This window comes from Canis lupus, chromosome 24 (assembly GCF_011100685.1).
Source record: "Canis lupus familiaris isolate Mischka breed German Shepherd chromosome 24, alternate assembly UU_Cfam_GSD_1.0, whole genome shotgun sequence".
Classification (NCBI taxonomy): domain Eukaryota; kingdom Metazoa; phylum Chordata; class Mammalia; order Carnivora; family Canidae; genus Canis; species Canis lupus.
In genome coordinates this window covers 16,364,559-16,381,549 of record NC_049245.1, presented here as the reverse complement: position 1 = coordinate 16,381,549, position 16,991 = coordinate 16,364,559, and the positions used below count along the sequence as shown (strand labels likewise).

Sequence of the window (16,991 nt, the reverse complement as noted above, 5' to 3'; positions counted from 1 at the left end):
ACTATATCTCTAACTCATGCCAGGTTTATTCTAAGCTCTGGTTCCCGAGGAAAATATTGGTTTTCCCCTGTCATTCCGCTTTGAAAGAATTCCTTGGAAATGCTCTTTCCAAAAGCTTTTCTTCCCCCCTAGTACGTGGTGATCTAAATGCAAAAGGCAAAATAATAAAAAGTTTGTAAAATAATGAGAATGAAAAAAAGTAAGCCTGAATATAGGAACTGGCTGTGGGCCAATTCACAATAATGAAAAGACTGTTCTTGATGGGTAATAAACTCAGCCCAAGCCCTGTCTGAGAAGCTACAGAATGACGTTAACGTTTTTAACCCTGTGTTTTACAAGAGAGCAAGTCAAAAGGGAAATTGCTGAAACACTGGAATGTAGATGCTCCTGGAAGGTGCCAATTTCTAGGTACTATTGGCAATTGGTGCCTTTTAAACAGCAGTTGGAACCCTTATACAATTTTAATAATAGCCAAAGAATTTCCCCTAGATCAGCACCCAAGGAAGGGCCTTCCCTCATTTTTTTTTGTATCCACTTCTTTCCAGAGGTTTTATATAGACTCTCTTGTGCCAAGAATATTATTTTCTGTTTGTTTTAAAACAATATCAGATTTCAGAAAAATGAGAAATAGTATTAAAAATTCCTATATACCTTTCACCCCAATTTCCCAAATGTTGCCCTTAGTGTTCCCTCTTTTCCTCTCCCTAAATTTTTCTAAAACATTTAGGGGTAAGTTGTACATATGACACCACTTTATCTCTAGCTATTTAAACATGCATTTCCTAAAAAACAAAGACATTCTCTTACATATCCATAGTACAATTCTCAAGATCAAGAAATTAATATTGATACAATATTTATCATGCAATCTACAGATCTTATTCAAATTCTACCAGTTGTCCCACTAATATCCTTTTCAGGACTATTCTTTTAAATATTCTGTGGCCATGGTCTCAGGGAAATCATTCCCAGCTTTTCAAGATGTAGTGCATGCATAAAGAATTTGAGCGTCATTGATTTTCAGGAAAAAAGACACTGAAACTTCCGTTAGCTGTGCATGCAGACATCTGCCTTCCCTAAAAAAAAAAAAAAACCTCAAATGAAGGTTCACTCTATTGCCCAAAGCCTGTGTTATCAGAGAAGATTCTGGATTGTTTCATTTGGTGTTTCATTTGCCTGCTTCTTTTTCCTGATTCCTCATTAGGCCGAAAGAACTCATTTAAAAAATATCCTGGAAGATGTTTTCACCTTCTTCTCGCACATAATAATGAAATACCTTCCTATTTTGTTTTTAAAGCGAGAAAGGATGCACAGTGCTTATGGGATGTACTAGACTAGAGTCTACAAGCAGTAGACTCTAGTATTTCATTACCCACTCCTGTCCCTAGGCCTCTGTTATAAAGGAGTAATTAAAGGCCAAAGGGTGACTACCTAAATAAATGTCCATCAGAAAGGGGACTAGTTAAATAAATTCTAGCTAATACAGTCAATGTAATATAATGCAGCCATTCAAAAAAAAAAAGATAAAGCTGTGTATGTTTCAAAATAAATTAATGCTAAACAACAGAAAGTGGTTAAGTAGTATAGACTCTGCAGAGGATAATTAGGGAACCTGGGGAAATAGAGGTAGAAGGGAGACATTTATATTAAACCCTATGTTATGTGTTCAGAGGGAGAGAAAGACAGAGAATCACAAATAGTACATAGGTAGGTAGGTAGGTAGGTAGACACAGAATAATGGGTAGGTAGACAGATTTAAAACTAAAAATGTGAAGGAACAGCAGGCTTCATATTTTCCAGCTGCATCTTTTGCTTTTAAAGCCCTTATTTCTTTTGCCACGTCCCCCCACCATGTAGTCCTCTTCAGTTAGCAGGAGTCTTATCCTCCGCTGGGCAGTAAAGACACAAAACAGACTTAGCCCTAGACACATTCTCAACAAAACCGCATACCATACACAACCTCAAACACACGTTTTCAGGTTTGGAGGTGGGATGGACCAAGATGACCAAGCTTGGGCAATCTAAGAGGGACCTGCGTCTCTCCTCTCGCGTCACATTTGCACTCTCTCCTCACCCTTTCATTCCTACGCCCGCCTTACTCCCCAGCCCCGCTCCAGACCCCAAGCACCCAGGACACTGAACTGGCGTAAATTTCCTTCTACTTGCGCCGAGGCCCGCGGGGGGGTGGGGGTGGGGGTGGGGGTCGTGACGTCAGTGCTGAGCGAGGGGGCGCCGCCTCCTGGGTGGGTTCCCACCCCTCCTGGCCCTGCGGGCCCGGCTCGGCTTGCCCTTTAAAAGAGCGGGTCCTGCGCCAACCGCGCCACACCGCGGGGACCTGGACACACAGCTGCTTTCCCGGAGCATCTTTATCTTGCCTTCTGCCCGCATCTCACTCACAGGTCCAGCCGCCATCCTCTTCGTGCAGATTCGGGCAAGCGGAGCCATGCAGCCTGCAGTGTTTCTCTGCCTCCTGGGAGCTGCAGTGGTGGCCGGTGAGTGGGCTCCGCGGGCTGATCAGCACCGCGGACAGCGCTTGCCGCGTTCTCTCGGCCGCTGGGGACCGTAGGCTTGTAGATAGATACTGGGGGAGAGGAAGGGTTGGGTGGAAGATTTCTCCTTCTTGCTTGAGATGATTAATTCCCGAAACTCTCTGCTTCATCGTCTGACTTGGAAAAAGCCAGAGGGCTTCCTAGCCCAACCAGAAGAGTCTCAGTTTTTTTCATATTTGAGTTTTTCTGTAGATAGAAACGTGCCTGTGCCTCCAAGGAAACCCCACATTTTGTGCTTACTTGTAAAATGTCACGCTCTCTGCCTTCTCTACCTGTCTAAAGAGATGCTCCCAAAACCTTAATATGTAACTGGAATTAAGTATCTGTTCGGTTTTTTTAAAGCCAGGGAACTACGGAGACACAGGAGTACTTGTATTAGTTGGCACCTGGGATATAATTTCCCTTATTATTATTATTTAAACATGAGGAGATGAAAGTAAGTCTCGTATGTATTTAAGATATCATATCTTTTTCTTAACATATTCATCTATGTGTGTGTGTTCATGTATATGTATGTACAAGTTTAATGTCATTTTGGGGGGTATTTTATAGTTCCATTTCTGAGAAGAGGTAATCTCATACCCAAATCCATCCATTTTTAAGTTATTAATGGAAATTGCAGTAGATATTTTGACTTTTGTACTTCAAGAAAATAACAAGGATAAAATAACCACAAAGATATCCTTGAAGAAGTAAAAAAAAATCTTTTTAGTCAATTGGGAGAAAGAAATTTTAAGTAGTAGATATTTGACAGTATCTCTTTATGTATGGAAGATTGTAGGACTAATCTTTCAAACTACTCTGAATCTTGAAGAAATTATCTCTGGAGATTTGAAAAAATGTGTGTGTGTGTGTGTGTGTGTGTGTGTGCATTGAAGTAAAATCACTAGACCACTGAGAAGTATGTATGCTATCACCAGATTAAACTGGAGATTTTCGGTGGCTGTTTTAATAACCTCATAGGATATTGTTCTTATCTGAGATTGAGACTCCTAACTGGAACTGAAGTATTGCCATCCATGAATATGAAGCTTTCATTGACAGCAATTGCTAGATTCCCAAATGTAAAGACACAAAATGAAAGCCAGTGGTAATTTATTTTCTTGCAAGCCACATACATTCAGAAATTTCTAACATTCTTGTAACTTATAAATTGCCTATAAGTGTTCTTAAAGAAAACTAAATGAATATTTAGAGTCCTTTCCGGTCAAAAATATTTTCAGAAAGAAATCACTTAAAATGCTACAGCTATACATTGTGCTTTAGACTGCAAGACAGTGTCATTTGTGAGACTTACTTAATATAGTGGCAGAACATTTAGAGATCCTTTATGCAAGAGAATATTTTAAGAAGGGCTCATATTTTAATATCGGCTAAAATAGATATTATATTCTTTAAAAAACTATTGAACTGTAATTCACACACCATAAAACTTTTAAAGTGCATAATTTAGATTCACAGATTCTGTAATCACTATCAAATGTCAGAAGTTTTTCATTAGCCCAGAAAGAAACACCTATGCCCATTAGCAGTCATTCCCCATTTCTGTCTTCACAAATGCCTGGAAATGAAACATGGTAGCCGTCAAGCAAAGTTTATTATCTAGCAAAATCACAAGACTGAAGAAAACCTCAGGAAACCATCTGGCTCATTTCCTACCCTGAAGAGCTTCTGAAGGGAAATCCATACCTTTCTATAATAGCTACTGGGCACTCTAAAAATTTAATATGAGTGAAGTAGTTATGTGACACCCATATTGTACAGGGTAAAGTAGTTTCTGCCCAGATGAGGTTGCTTAATTTTTTAAATTATAGCTATATTTTTATTCTGGAATCAAACCTTAGTTTGATAGTCTTGTGGTATATAATACTTCAGAAATTATTTTCAGGTTTATCATACAATATAATTTGAAGATTTTCTACCGCCTGACTATTTCACTTTTAGAATCCTTGGGTTTTCTTTGGTGCCTCCTGAATCTTACTTTATACAAAAATAAGTTAAACTACTTTTGGGGATTTAATGTGTCTTTGGCTAGTACTTTGCTGTCACAGATTCAGTTGGAAGAAATACAGAACTTAAATGTCTCACTGAGATGCATAATGCACTTTTATAAGGAGACCTTAGTTCCTTTCCATCAAAAACAGGTCTGAAAAAATCTCAGTCAGAGAAACAGGACTGTCCTGCAATAACAAACATGAGCTATAAATTATTTAGAGCGATAAAGAAAAATATTTCTGTCTGCCCAAATCTGATGACTATTAATACTTTGGCAATGTTAGTAGTTAATAAAAACACTGATTTCACATTTAAAAAAATTTGTTCAATTATTTTTTAAGGATTTTATTTATTTATTCATGAGAGATACACAGAGAGAGGCAGAGACAGGCAGAGGGAGAAGCAGGCCTTTCACAGGGAGCGCAATGCAGGACTCGATCCCCAAACGGGGGATCAGGGCCTGAACCAAAGGCAGACTCTCAACCGCTGAGCCACCTAGGTGTCCTCTGATTTCACATTTGTGGGGAAAAAAGTTGTTAGAAAGAAACTGTATTACCAAAGAAGGTTTAATAAAGCTAGATTTTAAAAAGGCACCTTCTAGTTTATGAGAGGAGTAATTCTCTGTTATTTCTTTCTAGAGAATTTTACAGATTCAGGTGCAAAGAAAAAGTGCCACAGTGGGAATGTTCCCAAATAACAGCCATTTGAGGGATAAATAATGGCCCAGCATACTGAAGCCTGGGTGCCAAAGGGAGGACATCTGGATCTTGTCTGAAGTACCTTTTAGAAAGATTTTGGGGGTCTTCTTACCTGTTCACCATTTCTTAAACGGTTTACAAATGATTTTAATATGCTGGATAGCTTTGGGCTTCTTGAAACAATTGAAGTAGATCCCTGGCCATGTTTTAAAAAAGGAAAATTCAGTAAGGTGAGTACATGAAATAGGTGCTTTATTTCTAGATTGAGCCCTACGATCTGTAACTGATTAGAGGCAGGCAGTTAAAGAGGCTTGGAGAGCAAACATTTTGTGAGGAGAGGTCAGGTTGCTGGTTAAAAATAAACTACATTTGAGTAGCTTTCATCTCTGATGTCTGAGAGTTTTGCTCTTGCTCCAGCTAGCTCTTCTCTTGCTCAAGGACCTAGAATTTCCTGCACTGAGCTTCTTCAGCCAAAATAGCAGTTGTCTACTCCAGGGCGTACCAGGAGAACTGTGGAGATGGGCCTACATGTAAATGCTTTAGCTTCTCCAATAGAAAGGGCTTAGACAAGAACAAAGTCAAAGTGAAAGATGAAAGAAATCAAAGCAGCTTGGAGAAAAAAGCGGGGGGGGGGGGGGGGGGTGCTTTGTAAAATTAAAAGCATCTAAAACATCTCCTAAGAGGATAAAGTATTTGAATTGCTGGTTTAAAACAAGCAGAGCTTCATGAAATTTAATTTGAATAAATTAAAATTTATTCTTTTAAAATATCTTCATAAGCCAGTTGTTAAAAACCTATTTGTACATGGTATTATGGACTTGATGCTGTACTAGTAGAATGAGATCCCTTCCCTGCTCTTTACACATGGCTGCAGACAACATGGGGAAAAGGAAACAACACTGATATAAGCAAGCTTGTTCATGCAAAGGAGTGGGGGTAAAAATTAGGTAATTAGTGATATAAGATAATCGCAACCATGTCTCTAAAAATAAAGTGAGTTTTGGGAGGGGATAATTTATTAGAGACAGGACTAGGTAGAGGATAGGCAGAAGAGCTGAGGAGGGTACTCTAGTTTCATTTAAACTAGGTTTTAAAAACTTTTTACTTAAGTATAATATACATTTAGAAAGCTGCACAGGTAAGTATACAGCTTAATGAAGTTTTCACTGAGTGAGCACATTTGTATAATCAGTGCCCTCATCAAGAAACAGAATGTTGCCAGGGTACCTGGTTAGCTCAGTTGGTTGAGCATCTAACTCTTGGTTTTGACTCAGGTCATGATCTCAGGGTCATAGTATCCAGCCATGCTGTGGGCCCTGCGCTCAGCAGGGAGTCTGCTTGAGTTTCTCTCTCTCTCCTTCTGCCCTTTCCCCCACTCGTTTTCTTGTTCTCTCTCTCTCAAATGAATAAATCTTAAACAAACAAACAAAAAGAAATAGAACGTTGCCAGTATCTCAGAAGCTCTCTTTGTCTGTGGTCTGGATTTGAATTATACTGCATATAAGATAGCATTCATTTCCAAATCATGTTTAAGACACTGCTAGGGAAAACATCTGTGTGTGTGTGTGTGTGTGTGTGTGCGCGTGCGCGCAACTGGGGCAATTATGGCTCCTGAACTAATTTTCTTCAACTATCTCCATTCTGCTCAGCTGTGATTCTGCTCCTCTCTCCAAATAATGTACGGAACGTAGGGGTAATTTTGTGAGTGTGGGGTCACACAACTTCCAAAAATCAACTCAAGTCTTCCCATTTCTTTTTCTCCTTCAAAGCAGTCAGTTCTGTGCCAGTGGATAACAGGAACCACAATGAAGAAATGGTAAGTTGGATTGGAAGTCTAGAATCTCCCACTACTTACCATACCAAACCAAAGCAAAACAAAACAAAAACAAATGACAGCCACAAGAAACCTACAACATAGTCTTACAAAGCCAGGTTTTTATCCCTGAGGGAAGGGTGGCAGAGAATGTCCTTTCTGCCCTGGGGTCTCACTTCCTTCCTGGATGTGTTTAGTGCCCCCTGAGGGTAGCTGTCATCACCATTTTCCTTCCAACCTGCAAGAAATGGATGTTTGTTTTTTAAGATTTTATTTATTTATTTATTTATTTATTTATTTATTTATTTATTTATTTATTTATTTATGAGACAGAGATAGAGACAGAGAAAGAGAGCAGAAGCAGGGTGAGGGGCACAGAGGGAGGGCCTCCCCCGCTGAGCAGGGAGCCTGATGTGGGGCTTGATCCTGGGACTCCAGGATCATGACCTGAGCCAAAGGCAGATGGTTAACCAACTGAGCGACTCAGATGCCCCAAGAAATGGGTGTTTATTTCTCTTCTCTTGTGAAATCTTGACCCAATGCTGTTTTGCATTGTTCTGTGGAGAAGACTGGGAGATTTCACTGTGGTCCTATAACTCTACATTTCTGCCCCAAGGATTCCACACCAGTCTAGGCCACAGAGCCAAGCCTCTTGCTACAGCAGCTCTAGGTTGAGTTAGTGTGTCATCCTAGTGACACCAGCTTTTGCCAACATGCTTTTGGGTCTCCCTCCAGGTGACTCGCTGCATCATTGAGGTCCTCTCAAATGCCTTGTCAAAGTCCAGTGCTCCACCCATCACCCCTGAGTGTCGCCAAGTCCTGAAAAAGAGTAAGTGTCCTACACTGCAGGAGATTTTTGTCTCTCACATGGTCCTTCCTCCTGCTCCCTCTACTTCACCTACTACTTTACCTCCAAATGAAAGGGGGCAGGGGAGGGCATAATGAAATGGAAAGAATATAGGCTAGACTAGGATCTGGGGAGACAGAAGATATGACTTCTAGTCCCACTCTGCCTCTTCATAGCTGTATGGCCATGGGGAAAGATCTCTTGACTTTCTGGGCTTATTTTCTCAAAGTAAAGTGAGGGAGTTGAACTCAATGATAGCCTTTGATATATCTATCAGTTCTTAAATTCCTTGGTTCCAGAGTTTGGATTTTTAGAACAGGTTTTCATTTGGGTGGAGAGAAGTGTGGGGAGTGCTGGTTTGTGATTAGGTAGCAGGAGTTAAGTATTCTGGAAATGTTGGGAGATGAAAGGATAGAAAGAGAACTTAAAATTATTTGCCTTCTGCTCTTCTGACAGTGAGAAGTTAGAAGCTTGAAGGATGACTTGGAAACTTCTGTCCTCTTTACATGACAGATTGCTCAAGCCATTTTAATGTAGAGCTGATTAGAATGGGAGGTACCGCCAAATGGTGGAGAACTAGAGGAGGAAAGGAGAAGTGGAACATCCAGTGAGTCAGAGCTATGACCTTCTGAATCTAGAGTGGGATTTTCTATACAAATTTCAACAGTAATGCAAGCGGTATCCACTGGGAGTTGACATTAAAAGACCAGTTTTATAAAACTATGCCGTCTCTTTTATGCATGAAATCAAACTGATTCAAACAAATCCAAAAACCACTGTTCTCTCCAACAGTCTCTGCTTTTAAATTTTTAGTTAGGCTGGCAAGACTAGATTTTTGTTTTCTTGTCACTTCCAAAATCTCTTATTGCAAGATAATAGTCTCTTGCTATTGCTGCACATGAGCCCTCATGCATAAAATGGTAAAAACAAATATTGACAACTGACCAAAAGACTGACCTGGCAGGACTCAATCCACCACTGGGGGCTTCAAGGTAATCACAGATGTGGGGACCTGAGCCTCCATGAGCCCCATGAACAGTGGGAGGAAGCTTCCCTATCAATCCCAGCTTACACATGTTTTTCTGAATTTCTCCCCAACTTTCTTTTCCAGCCATTACAGGGAATGAATACAAACAGAATGAGTCTTCAGGCAGAGACTAGAGCCAGCTCCTCTGGACAAACCTCACTATCTCCCTTCCCCTTCCTTCATTTACCAGATAGATGCAAAAGTGTGGGGCCTGCCATAGTAGGTCATCAAAGAACTGTGACTGCTTAGGAAGAGCTGTTGAATGCAGGGCCCTGCTTAACTGTCAAGATCAGACTCAACCTTTATATTGTGGCCATAGTGATTCTAGCCTCTGTTATCACTGACTGTGCCCTGGGGCCATTTGATGTCTGTTGAGAGAGGCCCAGGGAAACTGGCTAAAATCAAATGACTCATGTCTATCGGACCCTGGTGACACTACCCAGAGAACTATATATAATGCTGAGATCAGGAGGGTTTAAGATCTCCTCTGGGCTGCAGACTCAGACAGCAGCCAGGGCCTGACAGCATAAGGAGTAAAGCAGAATAGGAAGTGACTCAAAAACTAGAGGATACATGTCCTTCTGGGTGGGAGTGGGGGGCGGGGGGTGGAGGGCAGATGTTTTGTAGCTCCAACCCTACTCTGGAGAAATACAGACTTTGTTATCAGATTTGGGATTTTTTAAAAGAAGTTAAAATTTGGATTTGTAAGCAATATCTCCTGGTACTTAGTATTTGCCTCTGAATTTGAAATGAGGTAAAATGAGATTTAGGGCAACCAGAACTCACCTCTGGGTTACCAGTTTGTGGCTTCTGCCTGATTCTAGTTTTCTCTCCTGCTGATATGTCTTAAACAGAAGATCAGTTGGAGCTTTTCAGCCAGCTGGATGGATGGATTGATTCTCTCTCCTACCCCTTGCCCATCTCCATCCCCACTCCCCATTCTCTCCAGGGTGTCTGTGGAGCAAGCATACACTTATTGGGTGAATGAGCACTTGGGGGAATAGAGGAGAATCATTGTTTTATGGCGTGAAGAGACCTTAGGGAATACATAGCCCAATTTCTTAATAGGCATAAGCCTCTCTTTGTCCAGGTTAATCTTGTCATCCTTGCAACAGAGTTAAGGATGGAAGGTACATTTCCTCCTTTTTTACTTGAAAGTAAGAATGAGCTTCATACCTTGGTTTTACAGATTGACAATGACTATGTGTTGCTAATCACAGTCCTCTTCTGATCGCACCTGCAGGGACTTAGAGCTAAATTTAGGAGGAAGTGCTAAGACTCAGGCACAAGCTGCTACAGAGAGCACAGAATTAGCTGGGAAAAAATAAAAATACTCTGTTACTGACCAGTAAGCAGTAGGAAAGGGGTGGCACAGCGCCTGCCCTGGAAGGCTGAGACCCTGTCTGATTAGGGCTATGTCAGCTTACCTGTGCCTACCTGGACGACCTCACTTGCTTCAATGCTGCACTGGCTCTTCAAAGACAAAATCCCTGGGGAGGGACCAGCTCTCTGGATGTGAAAGGTCAGAGACATTTCAGTTGATTCACAAAACATGAGAATGTTATCATGCCAGGCTAGGATTTCAGGAGAAAGGTACAGACCATCCACTATTTCTTGAGTATTTTTCCAATGACCATTTTTTTCCATTTTGCAAATGTCAGTTCAAAATGACTCATCAGTGCCATTTCATAGAAATATAACGTGAACCACAAATATAATTTCATATTTCTTTTTTTAAAGATTTTAGTTATTTATTCATGAGAGGCATAGAGAGGCAGAGACACAGGAAGAAGGAGAAGCAGGCTCCCTGAGAGGAGCCCAAGGTGGGACTCAATCCCAGGACCCTGGGATCACATCTTGATTCAAAGGCAGACTGACCCACCCATGCATCACTAATTTCACATTTCTTAGTGGCCATGTTAAAAAAGTAAAAAGAGATAGGAGAAATTAATTTTAATAATGTATTTTATTTTTATCCAATATATTTTATTTAGTAAATAATTTTTACCCATCTAATAGATTTGTGTATATATATACTTATAAAGTTTATCTTTTTTTTTAAATAATCTCTACACCCAATGTGAGGCTTGAACTTACAACCCCAAGATCAAGAGTCACATGCTTTTCTGACTAAGCCAGCTAGGTGCCCCCACACCCAGTATATTTATAATATATATTACCCAATACATCCAAAATATTATTTCAATATACAATCAATATGAAAATTTGAGATATTTTGCAATTTTTTCATACAAAGTCCTCAAAATCTGGTAGGTATCTTAGACTTATAGCTCATCTCAGTTTGGACCAGCCACATTTCAAGTACTCAGGAACCATAAAGGGCTGGCAGCTCCCACAACAGACAGTATAGATCTAGACCCAGAGCTATGAGGGGCCTTGGCTTCAGGAGTTCTATATGAACTCAGTGACATAAATTGAAATTCAAGCCTTTCCAGCTAACAATCAGACAATGCTAGCTGCATGTCTTCTTTCATGAAATGCTCTTGCATTAAGGAGGATTTAGTAAAGGAGGTATTGACATTTGGAAGAGATAGGAGAGAACACATTCAATTAAAATATCAGTTGTACCATCTACTGTTGACTAATGAAACAAAGATAACTCAGTATACTGATGTTTATCTTCAACATCTGAGAATACGTTGGGCAGATGGGATCTGAGTGATGGAAGAAATGGTTCTTTCTACTGGTATGCGGTTTTCTCAGGGAAGAAATATGCACCCTTCTTACCACCAGTTACTAGGTTACATGGTCTCTTACTGCTACATTGAGTCTACACAGTTGATTAGATTAAAAGGCTGATAAACTAATAATTTAAAATTTTAAATCCTCCATTGATACTTCCTCCTGATACTTCCCATTTTGGCTATTTAACTTTATTTAGTTGGATTTTAGTTAGAGCTATTTACATAAGGCTAACTTTTTAATCCTTACTCGAACAAATATGGAAAGAAGGGTCCCTAATTATACCTCTCTGAGTCTCAATGTCTTCATTTGCAAAAAGGAGAGGCTGAAATAGATGAATTCTAAGGTTTCTTCTGGTTCTAAATTCTAACATTTCATAAATCTCTATTTGGATTTTAATTTGATCACTAGTACCAGTGAGACATGCTGGTTGAGTGTTATGGAAAAAGTAAAAGTAGAGTTTATTATTAAACACAACTAACGAGCTTTCATCCCATTTTCTTTCAAAAGGAGTCTGACTATACTTTTTATTAACTTTAAAAAGTATCCAAGTGATTTTTCAGGTCCTTCAGTTTTGTAGTGCTCACTGAGGCTGGTGCACAATTCTGAAATTACACTTAAGCTTCTTTATTTTCATATAGGTAGAAAAGAGGTCAAAGATGAAGAGAAAAGTGAAAATGAAAACACACGGTTTGAAGTAAGATTGTTAAGAGACCCAACTGATGCCTCAGATGCCAACAGGCCTTCTGGTAGGGAAGAAGCAAGACCCCCAGGAGAGGGGGGCACCCAAGGCCCGACAATGGCAGACACAGAGGGTGGGCACAGCCGAGAAGGAGCAAGTGAATCCCAAGGGGACCTATACCTCCCTGACAGCCAAGTCTCTAAAGAAGCAAAGACACACTATTCTGAGAAAACTGAGGAAGAGGACAGGAAGGAAGAGGAGGGGGAGAAATATCAGAAAAGGGAGCATGGAAGAGATGGCAGTGAAGAGAAAAACCTGGAGGAGCCAGGAGAGACACAAAATGCCTTTCTCAACAAAAGAAACCAGGCTTCAGCTAAGAAAAAAGAGGAGTTAGTGGCCAGATATGGTACACACTCTGCCAGCACCCCTGAGGAGAAGACACACAGCAGAGAAAGGAGTAGCCAGGAGAGTGGAGAGGATACAAGAAGCCAGGAGGAACACCCTCAAGAGTCTAAAAGCCCAGTTGGGAGCCGGGAAGAATCTGAGGAAAGTGAGGAAGATACTGACCCTGAGGTGGACAAACGACACTGGAAGCCAAGACACCACCATGGGAGGACCAGGCCTGACAGGTCCTCTCAAGAAGGGACACCTCCCTCTGAGCAAAGAGGACACCTCCGTGAGGAATCCGAGAAGTCAGACATGGGCATGGCCAGCTTAGGGGAAAAGAGGGACCACCATCCAGCCCACTACAGGGCTTCAGAGGAAGAACCCGAATATGGGGAAGAAGTGAGGAGTTACCAGGCTCCCAAGGACCTGGAGCAAGGACAATATGGCGGCAGAGGAAGTGAGGAGTACAGGGCTCCAAGGCCTCCCAGTGAGGACAGCCAGGAGGAGGACAAGAGAAATCCCCCCGGCTCAGAGTTTGACCACACGGCCCACAGATATAATGAAGAAAGTGAGGGAGAGAGGGGCCATGAGGAGGAACACCACCACAGAGCCAGGGGAGGGGGACCAGGTGCATATTCCATTCCAGACAAAGAAGAAAAACGGTTCTTGGGTGAAGGATACCACAGTGTTCAAGAAAGCCCAATGGACAAGGTAAGGAGGTATCCACAAGGTGAGTGGAAAGAGCAGGACAGAAATTACCTCAGCTATGGTGAGGAAAGAGGTGAGGAAGGAGCCCAAGGGAAGTGGCAGCAGCAGGAGGACCTGGAAGATGCTAAAGAGAGCAGGGAGGAAGCTAGGCTTCAAGGTACACAGTATGGTCCTCATTACACCACTGACAAGAGGAAGAGATTAGGGGAGCTGCTCAACCCATACTATGATCCTCCCCAGTGGAAGAGCAGGCATTTTGAGAGAAAAGACAACATGGATGACAATTTTCTTGAAGGGGAAGAGGAAAATGGGCTAACCTTGAATGAGAAGAATTTCTTCCCAGAATACAACTATGATGTGTGGGAGAAAAAGCCCTTCGAGGACGATGTGAATTGGGGATATGAGAAGAGAAATCTCTCCCCCAAACTGGATCTGAAAAGGCAGTATGACAGAGTGGCTGAACTGGACCAGCTCCTTCACTACAGGAAGAAGTCTGCCGAATTTCCAGACTTCTATGACTCTGAGGAGCAGATGAGCCCACACCATGCAGCAGAGAATGAACAGGACAGGGCTGGCCAGAGAGTTCTGACGGAGGAAGAGGTAACGTGTGGGGCTTTTGTTTAAAATTAAGATGGTTAATATTAATGTCTTCAAGACTACCTGAAATTAATGTGGTGAAACTGGTGGGAATTAATTACCTTGAGAATGTATCCTCAGTAAGAGAGTGGGGACAACCTCTGGGTTTGAGTTCCATTGTCCCTGCCCACTTACCCTACTGCAGTGCTTCCCAACCTTGGCTGCACACAGGAATCAGCTGCAGGGCTTGAGTAATTACTGATGTTTTGGATCCACCCCCAGGGATTCTGTCTATTTGGTGCTGGGTGCTACTTGGGCATCAGGATTTTTCAAAGCTTCCAGGTGGTTTCAGTGTTCGGCCAACGTTGACAACCCCAATTTGGTATCTTCCTGGTCATTTAACTTTTCATCACTATTTCACAGGATAAGAAGGAACATATGATATAGAAATTAGTTGCTTTAGTCTTCCTTTATCAGCTATTGGACTATAAAAATTCATTTACATCTCAGAGAGTTAACGTGATTAGAACGGTTCCTGCCTAAACAATGATTTTTCCTAATTTGATTATGCTGGTTGCTGTTTCTTAAACTTGAATGTGCATCAGAATCTCAAGAGATTTCTAGCCTTCAGAGTTTCTGATTGAGTAGTTTGCAGGTGGGGCCCAAGAATCTGCATTTCTGACAGGTTCCTTGGTGATGCTGATGCTTCTGATCAGGGGACCACACTTTGAGAACCACTGATGTAGGGTGTCTCATATGGCTTCTGATATCAAAAAATTCCCTTCTATTCATACTCCCTCAGACCACAATAAAATTTATTGATCTGGGACCTCATGCCTCCACTTTTCTGTATTTTCTAGGAAAAGGAACTTGAGAACCTGGCTGCAATGGATATGGAACTACAGAAAATAGCTGAGAAGTTCAGTGGTAACCGAAGGGGCTGATGGCTGTTGGAGCAAAGGGCGGTTTTAAGAAGCAGCCCTCACATTATTTTCTGCCACTTCACTGAAAGACACCATTTATTTACCCAAAAGCAGAAAGTAGAATTTACTGTTCATTCAATGTTTGACACAACTGGAAATGCTTTAATTTATGCCAGAATGCTATTGAAAATATGAATAGCATGACTTGTAGTATATTCTTTCTCTTGAAATAGACATATTAACATGCTTGTGATAATGATTGTGCTGTCATCCTTGAAAAAATATGTTTGTCTTGGTTTGAAATAATAAAAGATTCACCTGAGGCCAAAGCTTCATGTTCTTAGCCTTCTTTGGGCTAACAAGGAGGAGTGTGATTTTCAAATCCATTCTCTAAAGTAAATTTTAAAAGATAGCACTAGGATTTGTTGGTCTTTGGATGCAGAATTGGGGGGGGGGAGGGAAAGTGCAAAACTTTGAAGTAAAAGAATGTCCAGGATATAAAGCGAAAGAGTACAAGAAAAGACATCTTTTTCCCTAGAGTAAAGAAAGATTGTTAAATAGACTTGAACAATCTATTTCAAAAGTGACCATAAGACATTTACTTTTTAAATTCTATTATCTGGAAATCTCTGAGAGTAGCCAACTAAGGATCATTTTTCAGGGCTAAGGAAGAGAGAGCCTAGATAATGGGATAACTTTGGACTGGGAATCAGAACATCTGGGCTGATCCAGACAGATCCCTGGGCCCTCAAGGCCTGATTTTTACTGTGTATAAAAACAGGACTCTGATTCTTTTTTTTTTCTTTCAAGATTTTATTTATTTATTCATGGGAGACACAGAGAGAGAGGCCGAGACACAGGCAAAGGGAAAAGCAGGCTCCTTGCAGGGAGTCCGATGTGGGACTCGATCCCAGGACTCCAGGATCACGCCCTGGGCCAAAGGCAGGTGCCAAAACCGCTGAGCCACCCAAGGATCCCAACAGGGCTCTGATTCTATTACTAAGTAGTTGTATGACTTTGGACAAGTTGCTTTCCCTCTCTGGACCTCAGATTCATCAGTAAAACAAGGATATCTGCCTCATTGGATTGTTACGAGGATGATATGAGTACGCAAAACACTTAGAATAGTGCCTGGTATATGGCATGGTGCAGGAAATGTTGGCTGCCACCATTATTAACTCGGCAGCTAGCTTCCTATGGCAAGACAGGTGGAAAATTTCCTGTTCTCCTTTCTTTTTCTGTCATCTCATTCCTCACCAATGGTGCCTCCCAAGGGATTGAGCCCCAGGTGCCATAGCAGTGAGCTTCTTGGTAATACACCCTTTCTAGGTTATCTTTATCTCCCTGCCCCACTTCCTACTGGTAACCTCAACTGATGTTGCCTTGAGTCGCCTCCCAAATCAACTGCTTGTCCTCAACTTCTTATTTCAGGGTCTGCTTCTTGGGGACCTGAATCTAAGAAACCATCCAAAGCCAAGCTAGTCTCATGGTAAATATATTTAATATACCACCATTGTAACCCTTTGTATTATTGCATCTTGATACAAGTTACTAAGAAATGCTTAACATATTGCAATAGACACGTCTCTCCTTTTTCTTTATTGCAATTCAGCAGAAAACAAAATCACTTCCTAATAAAGAGGATTCAAGGGCCCAAGATGAAAAGGATTTACTCACTGGATAAGGGAGGGCAAAACACTGCAAAGCACCAAATGCTAGTTTGGCAAGCCACACACACACACACACGCACACACGGCACTGCTCATGAGAGGCTGCTGGCTGCTGGCAGGTGGAACATAGCACTGCATGGTCCTGGCCTCCTGTTGATGTCCTATGCACTAGCACATCTTTTTAGTTTAGTTTGTAAACACTTCAGGGCAGGGGAATGTGTAGGAACAGAAGACCTATCAAGGATACAAGAGACATTCAAGAGAATTCCACCCAATCCATGGTGCCAACAGAGTGCAGTTAGGATCTCTGGAGATGCCATGCCACCATTTCTTTGAGATGAACTCAAGGACTACCTACACCACTAATTTTCCCTCTTTTGAGAAAAGTAATATATGTTGATGGCAAGACATCA

At 41.4% G+C, this 16,991-nt stretch overlaps 1 protein-coding gene across 2 annotated transcripts; it reads left to right on the top strand.

The window, feature by feature from the left end:
- Positions 1–2,245: 2,245 nt before the first annotated feature.
- On the top strand, positions 2,246–15,237 carry CHGB (chromogranin B). Of its 2 annotated transcripts, none has more exons than XM_038571667.1 (5): positions 2,246–2,492; positions 7,012–7,058; positions 7,791–7,884; positions 12,274–14,009; positions 14,846–15,237. In XM_038571667.1, the coding sequence occupies exons 1-5, from the start codon at positions 2,444–2,446 to the stop codon at positions 14,927–14,929; spliced, it is 2,010 nt and encodes a 669-aa protein (XP_038427595.1). In that variant the 5' UTR covers positions 2,246–2,443; the 3' UTR covers positions 14,930–15,237. The 2 variants fall into 2 exon arrangements, with proteins under 2 accessions (XP_038427595.1, XP_038427594.1); XM_038571666.1 differs by having other exon boundaries at positions 2,297–2,492; positions 7,015–7,058.
- The last annotated feature ends 1,754 nt before the right edge of the window (positions 15,238–16,991 follow it).

Coding starts and splice junctions, on each gene's coding strand:
- CHGB (XM_038571667.1), top strand. CDS start 2,444: ATGCAGCCTGCAGTGTTTCTCTGCCTCCTGGGAGCTGCAGTGGTGGCC. Junction 2,493..7,011: donor GGGAGCTGCAGTGGTGGCCG/GTGAGTGGGCTC, acceptor TCTCCTTCAAAG/CAGTCAGTTCTGTGCCAGTG. Junction 7,885..12,273: donor TCGCCAAGTCCTGAAAAAGA/GTAAGTGTCCTA, acceptor ATTTTCATATAG/GTAGAAAAGAGGTCAAAGAT.